Source organism: Temnothorax nylanderi, unplaced genomic scaffold, assembly GCF_030848795.1.
Source record: "Temnothorax nylanderi isolate EJ_2023f unplaced genomic scaffold, tnyl_v1.0 TNYL_tig0341_pilon, whole genome shotgun sequence".
Taxonomy (NCBI): Eukaryota; Metazoa; Arthropoda; class Insecta; order Hymenoptera; family Formicidae; genus Temnothorax; species Temnothorax nylanderi.
Genome location: NW_027249403.1, coordinates 156,117 through 174,070, shown reverse-complemented (window position 1 = coordinate 174,070; position 17,954 = coordinate 156,117). Strand labels below are relative to the sequence as shown.

Sequence of the window (17,954 nt, the reverse complement as noted above, 5' to 3'; positions counted from 1 at the left end):
ACGCTACGAGCCAAAGGTATGGGCGATATTTTTCTAAAAACGTCCGTCGGCAATGTAGAGAAAGGTATAGTTCTACGAGACGTTTATTATGTTCCAAATGTTAGAAAGAATTTGATGTCCGTATCGCAAATAGAGAGAAAAGGGAAAGAGCTATTAATAAGGGACGGAAAAGTAAAAATTAGAAATATCGATACTAAGCAAGTCGTGTGTGAGGCGTATAGGCAGAGTGACTTATATATACTAAAAGTCGAGATAGATCGGAATGTGCCGAAAGATATATTACAGGAAGCTAATGCCGTAAAAATTGACGTTAACGATTTGTGGCACCGAAGATTTTGCCATGTTAATAATAATACATTAAAGAAATTAACGGATCGCGTTACTGGATTAGATGATGCGAAGATGGATAAATATACGTGTGAGGAATGCTGTATTGGAAAAGCTACAAAAGTCGCGTGCAAGAAATTGAAATCAAGACAATCAAGAGACGTATGCGAACTAATTCATTCGGATTTATGTGGCCCTATGCCCGTAAAATCAATAGGTGGAAGTAGATACTTCGTAACTTTTACGGATGATTTCTCACGAAATGTTACAGTAATGTGTATAAAATCCAAGGAGAAGGTTAAAACTTGCGTACAAAACTACATCGCTAGAGTAGAGCGCGAGAGAGATAGAAAAATAAAAAGATTCCGAACAGATAACGGCCTAGAATATTGTAACAGAGAATTGTCGACATTTTTTAAATCCGTAGGCATCAAGCATGAAAGGTCGAATGTCGAGACGCCACAAATGAATGGAGTCGCTGAAAGAATCAACAGGACCCTGCTAGACTTGACGAGATCAATGCTTAAATCGGCGTGCTTGCCACAAAGGTTCTGGGCTGAAGCGGTGACCACTGCAGCTTATATCAAGAACAGAGTATGCCATTCGACAATTAATGATCAGATCCCGTTCACAGTGTGGACCGAGAGAGTACCGAGCGTGCGTCACCTAAAGGTTTACGGTTGCCTAGCCTACGCGCGACTACCCGATCAGGGACGTAAGAAGCTCGACGACAGAGCGGTCGAATGCATATTCGTTGGTTACGCTACCCAGACGAGGGGATATCGATTGTGGTGTCCGCAGAAACGAGACGTTATTGTGACAAAGCACGTTAAATTCGCCGAAGACAAAACGGGATACGAGTGGATTCACAAAACGACATCACAAGCATTCAAATATAACGAAGTCTGGTCCGAAAATGATCATGATTCGACCCCCGAAGGGGTAGAGCCCGCGCAGGAATTAAAATCCTCAGGTGGCCGAAAGAAGAGTCCGGCGGAACTATCCGAGAGATCCGAAGAAGAAACGTGGAGCGTCCCCGAGGAACAAGAGATAGTGGGGGTGCGAGATTCAGAGAAAACCCCAAGGGGTAGACCTAAGAAGAAAATTCGCAACCCGTATGGGAGGAAAGGAAAGCCTAAGAATAAAGAAATCCAACGCATACTTGATGACGAATACTCAACTGATCCGAGTGATGTAGAAGCAAACCTAATAGAGATAAACGAGCCGCAGGATATCAATGAAGCATTAACCTCCCCACAAGCCAAACATTGGAAACGCGCTATCAAAGAAGAATTGAGCAGTTTGATGCAGAGAAGAACATGGGAGACTACTCATTTGCCAGAAGGAAAGAAATGCGTCGGCAGCAGGTGGGTTTTCAAGCTGAAGACAGACGCTGACGGAAAAATCACAAGATATAAAGCTAGACTAGTGGCGCGAGGCTTCGCCCAAGAGAAGGGAGTCGATTACAATGAGACATATTCGCCCGTGGCAAACATCTCAGTAATCAGACTATTACTAGCACTATCAGTCAAACATCAGTGGCACACAAGACACATCGACGTCAAGAACGCATACTTATACGGAAAACTACGAGAAGAAATTTATATGAGGTTGCCGTCTCTCCACAACGTTGAGGAAGGAAAAGTAGTCAAGCTATTGCGTCCAATTTATGGGCTGAAGCAATCGGGAAGGAATTGGAACGAGGAATTAGACGAATTTTTCACTAAGATGGGATTTGAGAGACTGAAATCATCAAATTGCACTTACCGAAGGGGATGCCTAATAATCGTGGTATACGTAGACGATATTTTCATATTTGCAAAGAAGTTGGATAAAATTATAGAAGTGGTTGAAACTATCGCCAAAAGATATGAAATAAAAGACCTTGGCGAAATACATTATGCAATAGGAGTGAAGTTAGAACGGGAGAAAACTAATACTGTGAAATTAATTCAAAGAGCCTACATCGAATTAATGTTAGAAAAGTACAACATGCAAGAATGCAAAGGAGCATTAACACCGTTGGACCCAGGGATGAAGATAAGCAAGAGAGATTGCCCAGAGACACATGAAGAGAGGGAGAAAATGTCGCGTATACCATACAGAGAATTAATAGGATCATTGATGTACCTGGCGCAGTGTACGAGACCGGATATTGCCTTCGCAACTTCGAAATTATCGCAGTATAATTCTAATCCTGGGAATGTTCACTGGCATCAAGCAAAGCACATCTTACGATATTTGAGCGAAACCAGAGATCTTGGAATAGAATACGAAACCGGAGGTGAACGGAAGATCCGAGTATATTGCGACGCGGACTGGGCAGGAGACGTAGACGATAGACATTCCTATTCTGGAATCGTGGTGATGATAGGAGGAAGCCTCATCCATTGGCGGTCGACGAAACAGAATTGCCTGTCATCCTCCACAATGGAGGCCGAATACGTAGCACTGTCGAGTGGAGTCAAGGAAATAATATGGTTAAACATGTTTTTGTCTGAACTTAAACTTTGTAATTATTTCACAGGTTTCCAAATATTCTGTGACAATAGAGCAGCAATAGATTTCTCTAAAAGCAGGGTGGAGAAAAACCGAACGAAGCATATCGATATCTCCTACCACATAGTGAGAGAAAAGGTCGAGGATGGACTATTGGAATTACTATACGTGCCATCCAGCGAGAATCCGGCGGACCTGATGACCAAGGGATTAAAACGGGTCGCTCATAATCATTGCATGAGAAGGATGGGTCTGGACTTCACAAAGTGGGGGATTGATGGATAATTGCTCGCCCAGATGGTAACTCATAGGCGGCACACGCATCGATCGATTGCTCTAGGACCCATGCTGACAGACGATCGATAAACAATCGATTGGTCGTTGGCACCATTGTATCTTTGTGAGGCGCACGCGCTCTCTATATTCTCTTTGCCACGTGCCGCGAGCACTTCTGTACCTCATTCTCACTGTGTCCTTTGTAAAGAGAGCCGTCGCCGACTATATTACAATAAATCTTTTCTTTTCTTTATACGTAAACCGGCCTTACTTTCACAATATAAGAAATAATTTTTGATATCTTGAACGCTTTCCTGGAGATCTTCTGAACGTCTTCCTGAAATAAAAAACAATAATACTAAGAATTAATGTTTATAATAATAAAATAATAATAATAATATTTTTAATCAGTAATTATAAATCTAAAGGTACTTTTATAATATATAAATATTAATGCAATTTTTCGAAAAGCTAGCATTAATAATATAGACTACCGGAATAATTTGCCTACTTTTTGAAGGTAGAAAAAATCCATCAGACCCCAATTTTGCTTGGTTTCAGGGAAGACATAATCTGATTTCAATCGTTTTTATGTAAATAGAAATGTGGAGAAGATACAAAGGTCAACTTTATTATTTTTTAAGAATTAAATACTTTTTTTTATATAATATGATTCTTTTAATTATTCTACATATAAAAATATTAAGGTAGAGTTATGAAAAAACTAATAATTTACGAGATATTTCATATTTTCTTCTGGCACATTTTGACAAAATATATAAAATCTCATAAAAAGACATGTAGTTGAAAATATTGCAAATTATATAATCTTTTTGCAAAGCAACAATGCGTTTTCTTTACATTAATTGATTCATCTTTATTCTTTATTATTCTGTAAATAAAAGTGTTAAGGTACACTTACCAAAAAATAAATAATTTACGAAATATTTTATATTTTATGTCAAAATGTGCCAGAATAAAATATAAAATATCTTATAAATTATTAATTTTTTTATAACTTTTTTTGATAACCTTAATATTTTTACATGTAGAATAATGAGAAAAATCATATTATGTAAAAAAATGTATACAATTACATTAAAAAAAACAAAGTTGACCTTTGCATCTTCTCCACATTTCCACTTACAAAAAAAATATTGACATCAGATTATGTCCCCTTTGAAATCAAACAAAATTGATCTAATATATTTACACACACACACACACACACACACACACACACACACACATTCTGACTCCGCCGTTTTGAATTTTCATATTATTCATCATATCAGATTTGTTTTCAGTGACCCCAAAACCTACTATCACGTGCACAAGTTACGTGTCTTCCAAATAATTTATTTATTTATATATTTATATGTGGGTGTTTCTACGTAAATAGCGTTTTTTACTGTCCAAGCTTGTTATATGTTCATGATTGAGAGGAGGGTAAGCAAGCGTTGTGAAAGTTCACTACTGCATCGTATTTGAAGTATCGCACAATAATCTGTTAATTGGGGAGTGGCTTATCCAATGGAAACATGCAGAAACTCCTAAAAATGTCAGTTACCTGGTGTGCGTGAGCGGAAGAAGGATCGAATCAGAGGCACGGGAACGGGGCTTATCTCAAAGTGAGTTTGTCTATTTACCAGTATATTTACACACAGTTATTTACAAGTTTAAGAGTCCGCGAAACGCGGTTGAGATTCCTCGAAAGGCGACGCTTATTCCGCGAGCCACGGTTATCGTCGCGCGAACCGTTCAGCGAGACGCGGATCGAGTCGTCGTTGAGACTTTGCGCAACGCCTCGCTTTATCGAAAACGCTTTGTTCGCCTCTGAGAACGTATCTGCTCCAGAGGCCCGGCGCGCGCGGAGGTACGAGCTCCTCATCCCCACGCGTCACGCATCCCCGATAATGGGCCGAACAATTAGCCCAGCCAATCGATCGCCGACCCACTGACTTGTCCTTCGATTTACTCGTCGAATTTCGGAGTCGGCAACCGATCAGCTGTTTTCGCCATGGTCATGTGCTCCGTCCCTGATGTTTACGTCGCGCGCTGAGGCAAAAGGGACAGAGTAAGTACGCGTGGAAAAACAAGCGATCGTCTCTCGGCTTCTCGAGAACTTCTGGAATAACGACGGTCTTTCCCGAAACAATGCTAGGCTTAAGCGAGAATTCTCCTCGCGATTATTCACGGGGGACTGCGGTTCGATCGCGAACACCTGGCCTGTCCATTGTCGAAAATTCTCTATTCCAGTTACACTTACTCCCTCCATTTGCAAACTCAATTGAAAATTCCCCATGTTCATTCAATCATAATATAAAACTAAGATTTTAACATCATTATTAAACATAAATCTCCCTTTGGAACCGAAAAAACCGGCTTCAAACTTGGTCCGGACATATGGAGTAAAATTGCACATTTTGAATTTTACCGCGGTTCCGCCATGTTGCATCGATTCAATGGGAGTCTGGTGTGGAGATTTCAAGAATTGGACATCAGGTGTGTTGTTTACATTGTTGGTGGTTGGTTGTTTTGAGCGTGATACAATCGTAATCGTGTATTTCACTTGAGAAAAGGTATGTCATAAAATTACGCGTCATTTGCCTGGCACATCTTTTTTTATTATATCGCAGTAAATTTTTCCTTCTAGTGGTAAAATTCTGATGATATTCGGTAGGCTAAACTTGATTTTTAATGGAAATTGGTTTACGTCAATTCAGGAGAAAGTGAGATTAATTCAACCATGAAATGTCAGTCTACTGGCATGTCATTCATCTGGCCATTCATGGGTTTGACGTTGAAATAAAATCAAACACGGTAAAAAACGTTGAAATAAAATCAAACACGGTAAAATACGGCGAAATAAAATCAAATACGGTAAAATACGGCGAAATAAAATCAAATACGGTAAAATATTTTTTTGGTCCCAAAGGCCCCAAAACGTTTTGGCCCCAAAAACGGAATTTTTTTGACATTTCCTCTCAAAATCACTCATTGTTGAGGTAATTCAATATTTTACTAGACATGCAAAGTCGACTCATTACCGCACTTTACCAGATCACTGATGAATAAGCCATTACCTTCAGGTTTTTGATGTTGTAGTACGCTGGCTTTCAGGGTATGTTTTTGCTTCTATATTCACTCAAAAACAGGAAAAAAAAATTTTTTTAGGTATGTTTGAAATTGAGATATTTGCAATCTGAAAAAACGCTATTTACGTAGAAACACCCATGTATGTATTTTAATCATAATTCTTTTTTTTATTATAATTAAAATACATACATATAAATATATAAATAAATTTGTCTGGATAAGCTTTAAAATTTTGAAAATGGTTCCAACTGATAGACAAACAAACGGAAAGACAGAAAGACAATAAGATGATGAGATAGAAAGGAAATAAAACAGAGAGACGAAGAAATGGAAAGACAAAAATGTTTTTAAGTATAAATTTGATATATAAGATACATACCTTTTTTTTTCACTCTTACTCCTTCTTTTCTTCCTTATCTTTTCTTTCTTTTTTCTCCTCTCTCTCTCTCTCTCTCTTTCTCTCTCTCTCTCTCTCTCTCTCTCTCTCTCTCTCTCTCTCTCTCTCTCTCTCTCTCTCTCTCTCTCTCTCTCTCTCGTCCTTGATCGATGGATTGCAGAAAAACTTATGCTAACCCTCTTCTACGTAACTGTCAAATGTCAAAATATCACCGCTCGCGACAGCCACGAATTGAAGTGACTGGTATCAAAATCAAGATCGAGTTTCGAGACAACCAATCAGCATCGCGGAAAAGAGGCAACAATAAACTATCCATGCCTTTTTTAGAAAGGGATATTGTGAGGTGGCATACCTGCAGGTTCCAATGAGTTGAGGAATTCTGTCGTTTATTGAACTGCTTGTGCTTCTTCTGTCACACTGTCAATTGATTTGTAGGTTGTGATTCCACCAGGAAGTAAATTTTGTATGTGTGCATTGATCTTTTTGACGCTCTCATTTTTTGATTAGCTAGAATTGCTCTTTCACACAGCCACTCATGATTCTTGTAATTTTGTTCAATGTTTGGATAAACTTTTTCCGCTAGTTTTTCTTCCCTTTCCAAAACATTGCATAATCCTTTAGGTAATGCAATCAAACCAGTTTCTTTTTCAGCTGGTATTTTACCATTACCTAGTTCAAGCAGCTTCTCTGAAAACTCTCTCATTGAAGTTTGTTTTTGCAGATAAACTTGTATATTTGTGGTCAATGACATTTTTGTTACATGTCTCCATAGATCAGATGCTTTTAAGCATGCATTGAGTTCGTCTGCTGGTGTCGACCTCGGTATAACAGGGAGTGTCTGACGAAAGTCTCCAACCAATACAACTACAGTTCCCCCCATGAGGGTATTTTTTCCACGCAAATCTTGAAGTGTCCTGTTTAAAGCTTCCAGATCTTGTTTGTGAGACATCATACATCCATCCCAAATTATTACACTGCACTCTTGAAGGACTTTTGCCTATCCTGATCTTTTGGAAATATTGCATACAGGATATTCTTCATGGGTCATGTTAAAGGCAATTTAAAGGTAGAATGTGCTGTCCGGCCACCTTCCAGAAGAGTTGAAGCGATTCCAGAGGATGCTACTGCAACTGCTATATTCTTTTGTAGACAAACTTTTGCCAAGATTAAGTTGATCACAAATGTTTTGCCTGTCCCCCCTGGTGCATCGAGGAAACAGATGCCTCCATGATCTTTGCTTATCATGTCCAGAACTTTATTATAGGCCTCTCTTTGATCTGTAATTAATAGCGGTTTATTGGCAGCAACATATGCTTCTATGTCTTTGGCATTATAATTCATCTCCGCAGAAATTCATTGCTTTGTTTGTTGTTGTTTCTATCGGGTGTTGGCAGTCCGCATTTTTCTAGGCCTCGTCCTGCCATTGACAAACACTGGTCCTCTAAAAGGATTAGAGCCTCGTTAAAGATCTCTTGTGAAAAATTAATTTGCAAAGTTGGTTTTTCTCTTCTTATTCTCCATAGAATATCTTCGCTTAAATCCTCTTTGTATTTTTTCCACAATTGAAGTGGATTTGAGACAGCGCAGGTAGTCAGCAAAATGCTAAAAAGATGTCTCAGGCGTGTTGGTGGCAGTTGCTTCAGACAATGCCATGTCCCAGTGTTCATCATTTTCCAACAATCCTCTTTTTTAGCATGCCTGTCTGAAGGTTTCAAAAACTTGATTGTTCACCATTTTCAAATCACCAAAAGATGTTGGTCCCTTGATAATGTGGAGCAGCATTCTCAAAAAGAAACACTCTGCATTTGATAGATGAACAGTGTATATACGCTCAAGAGCATCTATGGATTTTACTCCTGGATGTACTTTTACATCAGCTCCTTGTTTGCGTCGCTGGAACTTTTTTTCAGATGCATTCTAAGCGCGGTACATCATAATAATAAATGGTTTTGGCAAAAGGATCTTCCTTGCATAGTTCAAAGAATGCTGTCAATGTTGTTTTTGATGACCCTTGAATTAGCTTCTCCTGAAAGTTGTTTTGATTAAAGTATACTCTTTGACCATTTTCAAGGTGTACACTGAGATGAACAACTGTCGGATAGCGTTCATGAATAGGGAAACTGAGTATTCGCCAAATTGCCTCGTTGCTGCTGATATATCTTCCTTATTGATAATTCTCAATTTCATCAACAATATCTCCTCGTTGTTCCAACTCAAAAACTGCCTGATCACTTCCCTTGTTTACATACTTGCAGATGTACTTGATAGCTTTTACAGACTGGCAAGATTCCACATTTATATGCGCGTGGAACATTTTGGACAACAGTGGAGAGTATGGTACCACCCATCTGTTGTCTATGTCCACGTCTTGATATGTTTGGCCAATGCACATTTTGATTTTTGTTGTAAATCCACCATCTCCTGGCTTTCTTCTTCTATACAAAGGATACCCATCTTGTCCTGTTTGGGTTTCCTGGAGCAGGTCTCGAGGATATTTCTTGGTGCATTTGCCATCCATCATGCAAGGAGCTTTCCTGTTAAATGCACCACATGAGCCGTGGAGCATGTTTTTTTTATTACATCAAACAGCAAAGAGTCTAGTTGGGGATCTGGAAATTCTGCTGATATGACCATGTCAATTTTAATTAGTCTGATTTTTTCTCGCAGCCAAATAAGGATATGGGAATGCGGAAGGCCTCTCTTTTGCCATTCGATTGTGCCCTTACGAAAAAGACCGACCGGCGGAGAATTGTAATCCATGTAGTTATTGTAATCCCGCACGAAAATATTACATTCGACGAATCATACTCATGTAATTATTGTAATACAAGTATTACGGTGGACAACTTATTGCAGTAGACAGATTACAAGACGGAACTACAATTCAGTTATTACACAGATCGGAACACACGAGTGTGGTTATTATAGTGTACGTTATAAAGGTATATATATATAAATTAAAGATTAAAATACTTGGATTTTTTGTAATATAACATTGGTTTTTTATTGTTTATATACATGTAATAAATGTATGCATGATGCATGTACATATTTAATCGGTTTCAATAGTATTTACTAAAGGTGTAATACAAAATTTATTATTATTTTCGAATGGAACCCGAACACATTTATTTTCAATGTCGCGAAGTCGACAACATGTAATACTGTCTGATTCTTCAACGATATAAGAGAAATGTTGCGATGAAATATTACCGTTTTTGCATAACGCTTCGTTAAGAACTCGCAGTTTATTACAAAGTAACACATTATGTTTTTTACCTGTAAGCGTTTCAACAGTACAGAGATATAATATTACTAAAATGGATTTTTCTTTTGTTATTATTGTGCTGTTCGTTCTCCTAATTAATCTGAAATAATTGGTCCCATGATATAAAATATTTTTATAAATAAACCGCTCAAAAGTTATTGCATTATTTTTGATGCGTTGCCCTACTAAGAATTCTATACTTAATTTATATGTCAAATTTAATTGAATTTCACGCGAGGAACCAAATGCTCTTAAGGTATCTTCATATTCAATACATTTTTGGACCTTACATTCATTCATGATTGCATCAAATACAGCCTTTCCTTTAGCGCTACAGTTCTGACGATTAAAAATGTTATTTCGTTTAATATAATTAAGACGGAAATAGAATTTACAAATTTGTTCAGGTACATATTGAGTACCATTAAACGAAGTTTGTAAAACATGGTTGAAACTTTCAAAAGGAAATGTGGACCACGCCCAAAGCGCACCAAATTTTCGAATTGCTGCCGGTATATGCAATAATAAATAAATATTGTAATTCATAAAATGTTCGCCGTTGTTACGTCACGGCTTTTGGACAAATACTCGGATTGATGCTAACCGCGTTGTAACACTGTTTTCCCTCTTTCGACACTACTACCTCGGCGTAGTGTAAAGGAGCCTCTCTTTTGTTATTTCAGGACAGTCTGCATACACCGACTATATCCCGGGACTGGCGAGAGGTGTCGTTGTCGGAACGGTACGTGGAAAGGGAAGCAAGGATCTTATTATACAATAATGTCTCAAACAGGGGTAATTGAGGAGATTTTATTATATCTTTATTCAGTAGCCGGGAACCGGCAGTTGTTTTATAGTAGGGGTTCTGAGGAATAAATTATCATGACTTTGATTTATGTGCAATGTTTATTTCAATTAGTGGATAAGGAACGGAACAGGGGGTAATTTATAATATTGCGAAGCTAGAGTTTAACATTGAATTTATTATAAGGATAAGGAATACAAAATTATTACTTCGCTCGATTATTAGAACTAAACTTACTATTGTCACGCTGATTCTTACGGAAGGAGCACCCGTCAATCAACCGTCGAGAACGGATGGTCCTAAGCTCGTCAACCAGCCAGAACAGCTTTTGGTACGGAAGGCCCACTGACGTTACTTTAATAGACAAGGATTCGATACTTAATTGTGCAAAAAAATGCGCTGAATGCTAATTGCTCCGGCTGAGTACGGGGTTTTTATAATGGTACATTTGAACGCCTGCCGAATTTGTTATGTTCTGATTCGCTAGTGGACGAATAGAGATGGTAATTATGGGAGGTTTCTCCGGCTTCTATTGGTTAGAATTATTTTCCTTCCAGAAGGTTCCGAGGAGGCTTTGGAAGGAGTCAAAGGACACTTAGGTCATGCGGCTATAGTTCGCGACTGGTAACCCGAGTATTTTTCTCGCGTTATCAGTTTGATGCTTATTATTGAGATGAAACTAAATCCTTTTTCGTCCTTTGATTCCTACTGCCATTACGGTGCAGCCGAGGTATGAATCATTCATATGGTAGGGGGCGACTGCAACGCCTTAGGTGGTCTTAGAGTTCGAATAGAATCGTAGCGAAGTTAAGGTTAATATGAAAGCGAAAGGTTATATGACAGAGACAAGACAGTTATAATTGGTTGATTCCGAAGAGTTTTTGAAAAAGGGAATAAAATTTAATTCGCGTGACGTCACAACCCCCTCCTTATTTTAGAACGGACTCCGATGTTTTCGGAGGAGTTTGTTCTATTTCATGCATCATGTTGCAGAGGTTTTTATAGACGCTAGGGTGTGATTCTATAATGGCGTGAGGTGGCTGTTCTGAGCGCGTGATTCGTTCCTCCCTAGTTATTTCTTGAAGTGGTGTGCCTTGTTCGACGTCTTGATGTTGTGCTGGTTTTCTTGATTCTTTAGATGGTCCTCGGGCAAGGTGTAAAAGTAGGTTGGTAACGGAGCTCCATATTGCTCCGAAGAGATACATAGTACAACCATATGCAGAATGCAGGGCGTATCCGTGAATTAAAGTGTCAATGAGAAGCTTTATGATGCGTATGGCGATAAATAGTCCCATCACTCCGGCCGTGGCCGAACCAAAGGTGATGAAACCATCCCAAATTCGAGAAGCCGTGCTTTCGGCAATTTTCTTCAATGATTCCTCGTCCAGTAAATTATATAAGGAAACGGATCCGTCTTGTACTGAATGACCTGTTAACCCTCGAGCCATAGAGTTTAGTACGGCCGGTTTTTCGGCCGGAAACATGATGTAATCCCGGAGTTTCTCGAGATCTTTTTCAGAATAAATGCCGCTAGCAGCCAATGGTCCTGGGGTTAAGTATTTCCATGAGAGAGTGGCGAGGGGTCGCAGTTCCTGTGGTGCTAGCTGTCTTACATGTGGCTGGGGTGTCAATTGAACCCAGGTATCGTCGATCCGATATAATGTGGGGAGTTCATAACTGCATTCCTTTTGAGTTCCGACCTTCGTCAAGATCCTCGATTTAGGCGTTAAATATAGTGAAGTATTGTGTACGGTTACAGGAAGCTCGGTGTAGCAGGCTTCCGTTTTTCTCACCAAGGCTTCCACGGGTATACATTTAATCACGTGGACTGCTTCTCCTGCGGTAACGGCCATATATCCAGGGCCTTTCATCAACCGATAAGCGAACTCGTCGGGTTGAAGAGTGGCGAAAGATAAGGTATTAGTTATTACTTGTCGTTCAAGTTCGCATCGCTGTTGCATGACGTTGTGGTAAAGGGAGGTCATCTGTTGTCTGATGTGCTTTTCCACATATACAAATTTGGAATTTACGTATGTGAAAATATCGAGGTTGTTGACGGGTATTGAGCCTCGCTTTGCGAACATTTCTCCCTTCTTATTTTCCAGGATAAAAAGCTTGGGGTGTTCTGTCCGTAACAAGGTATAACCACAGAGTGGCTGTTCCTTCGTTTTCGTGAGGGCAAAGGTGATGTCTTCGGTGGTAAGACTGTAGATGACAGGAGAGTTTTGTGTTGCCCCGGTCTCTCCCGTTGTAATTTTTGTTGCAGGTCCTTCGTACAACACATCGTATTGATGCAGGTTGCATGAAGAAGTGGGCATGGGTTTCCAGAAGGAATATCCATCCTCCGAATCTAAGCAGAATCCATCACTGAGACTACAGACGGTCCCAGATCTGAGGATAATTCTTCCTGCGTCCAATTTAACAGGTGCAAAGGAAGATTTTAAGGTTATCCGTACGATGGCTTGGACGACGACGTCATCCCAAGTCCCGTAAGGATCCGAATACTGGGCTCCCTTGCAAGAACCATCGTGTTGCACCGTTCCGGCTAAGGTAACGCTGCGTGAAGTTGTGCTATTCGGTTTAATTTGATCAACGACATCTCCTGCGTTTCCAATCGGTAGTGTACCCTCGGTGAACAAATGTAAGCACCGTTGATAAGGGGTTTCCATTAAGTATTCGGACATGCCATTTTTCACAAGTGATATGTGCGAGTGCATTCCACAGTAATGTATAGTTCTAAGTATCTCCACCTTGCATTGCAGGACTTCGGCGTAATCATAGTCGGACAGCTGGAGTAGTTGGATGTACGTGTTGGTGGAGTTCGGCGTTTGCTGGTCGAGATTACACTCTCCAGCCCCGAGTAAAGACACGGACGTGATATTGAGATGTTGTCCTCCACAGTCGAATCCAATGAGGGAAAGGACGTATGTAGGTAGGCTTAATGCCAATATTATATTATACTTCATTTCTGCAACAATATTTCAACTGATCTTTTTATTAATTCTACATTACATCTATCTTACTTATATCTAGGTCTTCTTTTTTTTTCATTTTGTTATTTTGTGTTTTTTTTTGTAGGTGCAGATGGGATCTGCCTAATGTAACGCGACTACATAACTAAGTAATAATACGTTTGGAGTTAGTATGGTAACTACAGATATTAATAGCTTAAGCCTTCGGCTAAGGTTAGTGATTGATCTTAGTGTACATGATTATAATAATGCATGGTTATATATGGTTATTCTTCGGCGGGATCAGCCAGCACGAATGCTCATATTCTCTGACTCGGAATATCATAAACGAGTCTGACTATCTCTTGTTGGTAGTGTCCAGTTTCTCGCATTATTTCGATTATTCTCATGAATCCACCAAGGCATTCCGAACAAGTAGCCGCGCAGCGACTTCTTGTCATGTCTGATCCACACCGAGCACAGATTGTGTTATCGACGCGACCGTAAATTAAGTAGTGGGTCGTTTTTATATCCCATTTCGGTTTTGACGGACCAATTTTCTCGTAACATGTTAAACACATACGACCGGGGTACGATTCTAATCGGAATTCCATGGTTTGACAACATTTGCTACTGTATAAAGTGGTATAATCCTTCAAAAGCTTATGGGGGTTGTAGATGTATGGTCTCGGTGGACACATTTTGCGAATAAAGAATCAAGAATGATAATGTAAGCGAGTATAGTAATGTAACGGGGTCACTATGGTAGATGTAAGCTCTATGCTGCTCTTGGCGAGACGGCAGTACCGCAGTTGGGTTGTATGCGTCAACGCCTCGGGCGGGGAATGTTATTCACCCAGGGTGTTTGGTGACCTAACGCATATATAAAAAGATGATGTTGATGAAATTATCCTTGTAAGGGAGGTTGAACAAATGATTGTTGGTTATCGGCGACCACAAGGTGATCGTTTAGCACGTCGTAAACAAAGTTAACGTAACGGATATCAACATTCTGATTTTGAAATGTAGTCACGAGTTTAGTGTATTTTGTCATGCAGACGCAGCAGCAAGTTATAGGGAGATCAGTGGTGAGGTTTTGGTGACATCTGGGACAGAAATGGCTTCCATAGGGACCTCTCACGGCGCAATGACTCATTATCATTTCATATACTAAATTACTGGCCGGTACATTTGCGTTGGCCTCCTTATAGCAATCCAAACAACAAGTCGTGTGAAGTATTCTGTCCCAAACGCGGATGGTACAACGACAGCGGACGGTGCTAGGGACTGAGAGTTCGGTTATCGCAATATCGTTATTCATGATTATGTTCGGGATTACTTATATAAATCCAAGACCTTAATATAGTCACAGACGACGTCGTATTGTATCGCAGCTAAATTATTAGGATTATAATTTTTGTGTCGGATCAGTCCGACGAGCATAAGAAATGAAGATACACATTCGCTGCAATTAATAGCTTCCGATCTGGAACGGAAGAAGTGTTTACATTGATTACAAACGGGTGATTTAGAAACATTCAATGACAAAACGTGATAATCGACGGGCTCGAACGTGCTTGGTCGGTTTGCCTGATTATAACAATTTTCGCAAATAGCATGAGTTCTAGACTGGGATCGTACAAATCCTTTTGAGCGAGTACAAACGCAATTACGTAGGAGTGGGTATTTGTTAAGAACGCTAGTCGGATTGCGAATCGGAATTCTCACGGGGGGACACATAGAGTTAATGTCTGTTGATTCTATATAAATGCTTGTATACGTTGTCGTATTTAAAGGTCGTTTGTAACGGATTGATTTTTTTCTTCCAGAAATACCCGCTTAGAAGTACGCAATTATGGATACAGGTGGAACAACGATAATAGGGGAGACAGATAGTGACTTCCTCCCTGCACGTTGGACAACGTAGGTGGTTGTATGGTCCACGCACGAGGTCGTGCGTTACGAGGAAACGGAACTGACCACCGTAGGGCGACAGCTGTGAGGTATCTCTACAGCTGAGGCACTCAGTTGCGTCAGTTGCGCTATTATAAATCCTTAGTGAGTGATAACAAAGGAGTTGAAATCCTTGCACAGACATTTACATGATCGTTTGAGCTCAGCTCGCCTGGAATCTGAAAAGAATAAATGGCTTTCATCCTGGATCAACCGATGCGGGTTTTAATTTATTCGTGTGGACTACTCGTGTTCTGACTCCAAATTGTATTTTAACATTATGATTATCATAAACTTCCAAAACTAAATGTGGACCCGTGTATTGGTCAGCAAATTTGCCTTTCCGAGGTTCTTTTAGCAAAAATACATAGTCTCCTGGATTGAACTGAACGACATTAGCGCGACGATCGTAATATCGTTTACTTCTTTCTTTGGCTCTTATCAAATTTTCGCGGGCTTTAGTTTGAATATCTTTGATTGTGTCAAACAGATCGATCAGGTATTGTGGATAAGTAAGGAGGGTTTCCTCTTCTAATGGTGGATGGGCCGAAGGTAATCTGGGTAGTCGTCCGAAAATTAATTCGAATGGGGAATAGTTGGTTCCCTCGTGTACACTAGTATTATAGGAGAACATAGCTAGAGGTACCTGATCGTCCCAATCGTCTCTATTATTGATTCGAACCTTTAAATATTCAGTTAGTACATGATGCGATCGCTCGATGGAGCCATTACTTTGAGGATGGTATGCTGTAGTTTTATAGTGTTTAATACTAAATTGACGAGTTAAATGTTTTATTAAAGCCGATAAAAAGTTACTTCCTTGATCAGTTAAAATTGCCTTGGGAGTGCTATAAATACAGATAAAATGTATAGAAAAGGCTTCGGCTATAGTTCGAGAATTAGTTTCCGAAATAGGGATAGCAAGGGAGTATTTCGTTAATAAATCTTGTATTGTTAGAATATATGAATTTCCTTTTCTTGTCATAGGTAAAGGTCCCATGATGTCCGTTGAAACTTTATCAAACGCGGCCCCAGGAGTGTCAGTTATCACCATAGGTTGACGAGTTTTGACTCTCGTTAATTTTTTCAACTGACAGGTACGGCATCTTCGAATAAATTCACTAATATCTTTTTTCATGGTATTCCAATAGAAATGTTGACGTAACCTATCGTATGTTTTAGTGACTCCTTTGTGGCCACCGACGGCTGAAGAATGGTATTCAGCGATCAGAGGAGTTCGTTCTTCTACTTCAGGAGCACGTATAAGATTACGGCAGATTGTGACAATGAGTCGGGTATCCCCTAAGTATTTAGTTAGTTGGTTAGATATATAGGACCAGGGAATATCGTCGAAAAAGGGTGTTTTCCTAATTCGAATTGATGTTAATTGATGTTCGGTGATTACATCTTTGAGTGAGCTCATACAGTCTTTTATATCTTGTGCTTCGATTGGAGTAGAGCGGTCAATTTTAATAGGTAAGGAAATCAGATAGTGGAGGTTGAGAGGTGAGACATTGGCGCGTGTATGAGTTAAGTGATCGTAGTGTGGGAATAGGTTATTTTCTTCGAGTTCTTTTGCTCCTTCATCGAAAGCTGTTCTGTTCATTTTGATAAATATGACCAAGTTGTCTTTTCGTCGTAGTAGTGATTCTCGAGAATCTACAAAATTTGCTCTAACGGCAGTTTGTTCTCCTTCCGCATTATTATTCCCAGGGGTAAAGAGAATCTCGTTAAAAGCATCGTCGTCATCGTCGTCATTGTCGTCACCGTCATTGTCGTTATTATCTTCTTCTTCTGATCCATCTAATGATTCTGTTTCAAGGTTTAAATCCTCTCTTTCCGGGTAACTAATTTCGCCTCGAATTCTATAATGAGGGTCTTCTTGTTCGAAAAGATCGTTTTCAAAATCTACATCGCGATTTAATTCTGAGTTAAGGTTTTCTTCTTCGCTAGCTAGACGTCGCCTGCGGTGACGTCGTTCGAAAGAAAATAAGGAATCATTATCTGAGTCTTCAGGTTCAGTAATTACAGGCTGAGTAGTTACAGGTAATGCTATTGCAGAGGGAGGATTTCGCGAGAGGGCGTCTGCGTTATTATTTAAACATCCCTTCTTGTATCGAATTTCGTATTGATATTCAGAGAGTTTGTTCCTCCATTTCCAAAGGCGCGATGTAGGATCTTTAATTGACTGTAACCACGTTAACGGTTGATGGTCGGTTACAATGGTAAAAGTTTTACCGTATAAGTAAGGTCGAAAATGATTAACACAATAGACAATGGCTAAACATTCCTTTTCTATGGTTGAATAATTCTGTTCTGCTTTATTTTGTATTCTCGATACGTATGCTATAGGCAATTCCTTTCCGACTATTCCTTGAC

At 39.6% G+C, this 17,954-nt stretch overlaps 1 protein-coding gene and 1 long non-coding RNA gene across 3 annotated transcripts; one reads left to right on the top strand and one right to left on the bottom strand.

The window, feature by feature from the left end:
* Positions 1-11,600: 11,600 nt before the first annotated feature.
* LOC139781496 (uncharacterized) lies at positions 11,601-13,583 on the bottom strand (the record flags this gene model as incomplete). The annotated part of the gene is made up of 1 exon (XM_071720346.1): positions 11,601-13,583. A coding segment is annotated over one exon (1,983 nt), but the record flags the coding sequence as incomplete, so codon positions are not given.
* A 24-nt stretch (positions 13,584-13,607) lies between these two features.
* Positions 13,608-16,997, top strand: LOC139781486 (uncharacterized). 2 transcript variants are annotated; one of them, XR_011720553.1, is made up of 4 exons: positions 13,608-13,818; positions 15,452-15,625; positions 16,563-16,672; positions 16,758-16,997. It is a non-coding gene; the product is annotated as an uncharacterized lncRNA (long non-coding RNA). The 2 variants fall into 2 exon arrangements; XR_011720554.1 differs by lacking the exon at positions 13,608-13,818 and adding an exon at positions 13,838-13,856.
* Positions 16,998-17,954: the final 957 nt, after the last annotated feature.